General features: G+C 59.5%; 1 protein-coding gene across 1 annotated transcript; it reads right to left on the reverse strand.

Moving 5' to 3' along the window:
• Positions 1-1,383: 1,383 nt before the first annotated feature.
• On the reverse strand, positions 1,384-2,566 carry Ins (insulin). Its single transcript, XM_004627084.1, has 3 exons — positions 2,549-2,566; positions 2,250-2,450; positions 1,384-1,590 (listed from the first exon to the last, which is right to left on the reverse strand). Exons 2-3 carry the CDS (start codon positions 2,431-2,433, stop codon positions 1,445-1,447), a joined length of 330 nt encoding a protein of 109 aa, XP_004627141.1. The 5' UTR covers positions 2,434-2,450; positions 2,549-2,566; the 3' UTR covers positions 1,384-1,444.
• Between the last annotated feature and the right edge of the window lie 2,083 nt (positions 2,567-4,649).

A 4,649-nucleotide genomic window follows, 5' to 3' on the forward strand; every position in this document is an offset into this window, starting at 1 on the left:
GTGTCCGGCTGTCTACCCGCCTGCCCAGTCCTGGCCCCCTCTCTGGGGGCGTGGCTTGCTGGGGGCCTGCCACATCTCTGGGGAGGGGTGCTGATGGGGTATGGCGAGAAAGAGACCTGGGAGTGGTCCTCAGGGCTACAGTGGGGAGGCTGCCCAGGTGGTTGAGGCCCAGCAGACGAGGCTTCTCCAGCTCTAGTCCTGAGCGCTCTGCAGCCCCTAGGCTCGGGCGCCAGCCCCAGATCCAGTCTCGGCCAGGTGGCGCTCTCATGGAAGGTACAAAATGGTTTGACCTGGGTGGCAGGCAGGCTGGCCAGACCTTAGGATAGCCAGGGTCACCCGCTGACTTTCCAGGCCATGGCCAGCTCTAGGAGTCCCTGGGCTCTTGTCTGCCCAGCAGGTGGCACCTAGGCTGGTCCTCCAAGCATTTTCTGTGCTCAGTGGGCATGATGGGAAAGGGTCTAGATTCATGTGACCTCATGTGACTTCATCCTCAGGGTCTGGGGACATTTCTGGAGGTGACTGCTGCTTCTCAGATAAAGGAGCCTGGTGAGCAGGCTCCTTCTCAGATCAAGGAGCCTGACAGGAGGGAGAGGCTGGAGGACGGCAGGGAGACCCTGGCCCTGGTTCCTGGGCTGTGGACTCTGACTCCCTGTGAGCAGGCAAGGGACCCCTAGAAGGTGGGGATCCTAGGCCTCACCCAGTGCTTTGGCATCCTTCTGTCTGTCTGCTGCTCGTGGATGCTAGCTGGCCTGGCCTTCCTCCTTCAGGGCCCTAGTGGGTCCCCAGGCTTTCTAGTTGGGTCCAGGCTGGAGGCTAAGGCTATCTCCAGCCCATCCAGAGCCAAGCAGCCCTGAGGATGGCCCATTCTCCTTAGCAGCTCAGTCTCTGCCCCAGCAGAACCTCCACTCCCACCCAACTTCTTCCCTCCACGGAGACTCCATCCAAAATAGCCAGGGAGGGCCAGAAGGAAGCGATCACTGGAATGTTCTGGTCCGCTGCCTCCACTTGTTCTCTGGGGTCCTTGAAGGCCCAGGGCTTTGGAGCAAGGAGAAGTCAGCTCCCGGCTGCCCATCACCCGCACCTCCCAGAGACCCACAGCCCCTCTCTCTGTCCATCTGGAAGCAGCTCAGTACAGGACATGGTCTTCCCAGCACCTGAAGCTGGGGGTACTTATCATCTGGGCGGAGCCACCTGGGCCCTGGGTCTGGGCCAATGTGGACAGCTGGGGATGTTCAGAGAGAAAGGAAGACTTTCAGGGTGTATTAGGGGCAAAGAGGGCATGGAGAAGGGGTCTTAGGCAAAGCCCTGGGTGGATTGCTGGAGTGCGTGTGCCCACCTGGGTCAGCCCCTCCCCATCCATGACACACAGACTACTCAGCAGGGCTCATTCAAGGGGTTTATTGGTTGCCAGGGCAGAGCAGCAGGCCAGGCCCAAGGCAGGTGTCTAAGGGACATTGCAGTAGTTCTGCAGCTGGTTAAATGTGCAAATGTTATTACAGCACTGATCCACAATGCCGCGCTTCTGCAGAATCATCTCCAGGGCCGAAGGCTGCAGGCCGCCTGCCTCCAGACCCAGTTCTGCCTGCTCCACTGCAGGGTGGCAGCGCCGAAACGCAGGAGCAGCAGGCGCCGCAGCAGTGGAAAAGAGAGAGGGGAAGACACGGTCAGGAGCAGCAGAAGGCCCCCTGGTCCCACGCCACCTCCTTCTTGGTGCTTCCCCCAGTGAGCTGGCCTGGGAGAAGGGGTCTGCCCTGCTGGGGACAGGCCTGGGCACTTGGCACGCAGAGCACTGGAGGCCCACTTCTCCTGCCTCCAGGCCCTGTGTCTACATGTCTGTGGCATAGCTCAGAGCTCCAGAGGCAGACAGAAAGTCGGGATGGGGCACCCCATGAGTGGCCCCAGGCTGCCCTGAGCTTTTCAACACCAAGATATAGTCTGTGTAATAAAAATCCATCCCCAGAAGCTGCCATTGCTCTGGGGCCAAGGGAGACACTTAAAGGCAGGTGCAAGGAGAGCCCAGCTACACTCAGAAGCCACCGCTCAAGGGTGCATCCCGCTCACCCCTCACCCCAGGGTCTCCGAGCAGCCACGAGGAGTTGTCTCTTGAGGAGATGGCCAGGAGGGCCGCCTTCCTTTTCAGCAAGTGCGTGGACTCTCCTGAGGAGCAGCTGCCTGCTTATGTCTGCTCCTACCAGGGTGGGGACACTGGGCACAGGGACAACAAAGGCTGCTGGCAGGTGGGGGCTCACCCTGGAGGTCCTCCAGCTCTCGGCGGTCGTGGGGTCTATAGAAGCCACTCCGTCCACATGTCATGTACAGTGCCTCCACTAGGTTGGAGCCGCACAGGTGCTGGCTGGAATAGGCCTGAACAGAGTTGGGTCCCCAGAGGGCCAGCAGGGCCAGCACGGTGAGGAGATGCATCCACGGGGCCATGGCGGAGGGTCGAGAACCTGTTGGAGAGGCAGAGTTGAAGCCAGAACCCCTGGTGCAAGGGAGTACCCCGTGTCCTCTCTCAGTCAACCTGGAGCCCCAGCCCAGCATGGATGACCTGTTAGAGAATGCCTCAGAATGCAGCTGGTCCAGCAGGGTCCTTCCCGACTTTATAGCCCTGAGCCCATCTCTCCTGGCTCCAAACCCTGCCACCAGGCCCATTAAGGCCCTGGGTAGGGGGGAGGTTGGTGTCAGCAGATGGCCAGGAGGCTGAGGCTGCAATTTCTGGATCATTTCCTGGTGCTGGGTCTGCAGGAAGCACTCCTTGGGCGTCAGCACTTGTGCTTGAGGGGGTCTAGGGTCATTAGTCTTAATGAGGACCCTGTTAGCCTGGGCTCGCAGCTGGGGGCCGAGGTCTCCAGGAGAGCAGATCCCACCCCAGGCTTGGCTGAGCACTTTCCACATTAGTCCAGGAGCGCTGGGGGTGCTGAGTGCCTCCCGGGGGTGGGGTGGCAGTGGGTGGCCAGGGTTGAGGGGGTGAGTGAGGAGAGTGCCCCTCCCTGTTGCCTGCTTACTCTGACCCCACCCTAGGACTTCACCCCAGCTCAGTACCCCCCCCCCCCACTCCAGCTTGCCCAGAGAGCAGAAGAATCCCAGCCCAGGAGAAGCAGTGTTGGTGCACTGAGAGGTGGCCCTGTTTCTCACCTTCCATGTGGAGGCCGCTGAAGGCTCTCCAGACCTGGTCCTGGCCCTGGCCCCTCTCCCTGCAGCCCCGGCACCTCTCTCCCTTCAGGTCTGAGGCCCTGTGGGACACTGCACCTCGTCCCATGCTCAGCCCTCCAGGACAGGTACCCAGAGGCCCAGCTCAACCCCCAAAGAATGCGTGGACTCTGAGTCCTCTGCCCCCAGCCCCTCCCAGTGGCAGGGTTGGAACCTCAGGCACGGGACCCTCACAGACTCTGCCTGGGAGGCTTGGAAGGACTGGGGCCACCTCCCTTTTCTCTGTCACCCTGCCCTAGTACTGCTAGCTCTTTCTCAGCCCACTGAAGACCCCCTGCCCAGGAGCTTGGGCCTGGGACTTCCCCTATGCCCAGCCCCAGGCTTTCCCAGCTGGAGCGGAAGTCCCTGTGGGAGTCCTCGCTCCCCTGCGCTCCACCGCGTCTTCCTTGGCGGTGTTGCAGCAGCCCACACCTCGCCTAGGCTGCCCCAGGACCCTGGGTGCTCAGTGGGCTCGGGCAGCTGGGGCGATGTGAGTGCCTCCTGCAGAGGACATGCAGGGAGGGAGCTGAGCCCAGGGGCCCTGGGTGGGGAGCGCCAGGGGCCAGGGACCAGCAAGGCTTCAGAGAGCAGTGAGGGAAGGAGCCCTCTCCCTGGGTCTCAGCCTCCCTGAGGGTCTTGGTGAAGATCAGGGCCTTGCCTAGGGTCTGCAAAGTTTAAGTCCTGTCCTAGGGACTTAGGGACATAGAGACCACCCATAGTGTCCCAGTGGGGCTCAAAGCCCTTGTAAATCTCAACGGGGTTTAAGGCCTCCTCTGTAGGGTCTCCAAAGAGATGATGGTATAACATATGCAGGATGCTCCCAGCTTTGCCCACAGTGATGACTGAGTGGTCGGGGTTTGGCATTACTGGAGATTGAATCTAAACCTTCACACTGAGCCCTTTCTTCCTTCCTTCCTTCCTTCCTTCCTTCCTTCCTTCCTTCCTTTCTTTCTCCTTTTTATTTTCTTTCTTTCTTTCCTTCCTTCTTCTTTTTTTTTTTTGTATTTTTAGTACAGGCTCTACAGGGTCTCACTACACAGATCGGACTCAAAGCAATCCTCCTGTTTTCAGCCTCCCAGGTGCTGGGATTACAGGTGTGTGCCACCACGCCCAGTCTCATTCACCAGCTCAGCACAACCCGGGGGCAGGACTGGCACAGCATGCCTGGGATTGAACCTCTGATCGAACTCCTGTCACTGTGCCTGCCTAAGCAGGTGCTGTAGTCTGCTGAGCTATCTGGCTGGCTCCTTTCCTTCTTTCTTTTTTCTTTCCTTCATCTATTTTGTTTTGACAGGGTCTCAGTATGTAGTTCAGGCTACCCTTGAACTCACAATGATCCTCCTGCCTCAGCCTCCCCAGTGCTAGGATTAAAGGTATACCACCTCTTCTCATCAATCCCTTCAGGCTCTCTCTCTCTCTCTCTCTCTCTCTCTCTCTCTCTCTCTCTCTCTCTCTCTCTC

This window comes from Octodon degus, unplaced genomic scaffold, assembly GCF_000260255.1.
Source record: "Octodon degus isolate 3935 unplaced genomic scaffold, OctDeg1.0 scaffold00018, whole genome shotgun sequence".
Classification (NCBI taxonomy): domain Eukaryota; kingdom Metazoa; phylum Chordata; class Mammalia; order Rodentia; family Octodontidae; genus Octodon; species Octodon degus.

What these genes read in the sequence shown, in the direction of transcription:
- Ins (XM_004627084.1), bottom strand. Translation starts at nt 2,433, where the DNA reads ATGGCCCCGTGGATGCATCTCCTCACCGTGCTGGCCCTGCTGGCCCTC. An exon ending in AGAGCTGGAGGACCTCCAGG is followed by an intron (nt 1,591 to 2,249) that starts GTGAGCCCCCAC and finishes GCCACCCTGCAG; the next exon opens with TGGAGCAGGCAGAACTGGGT.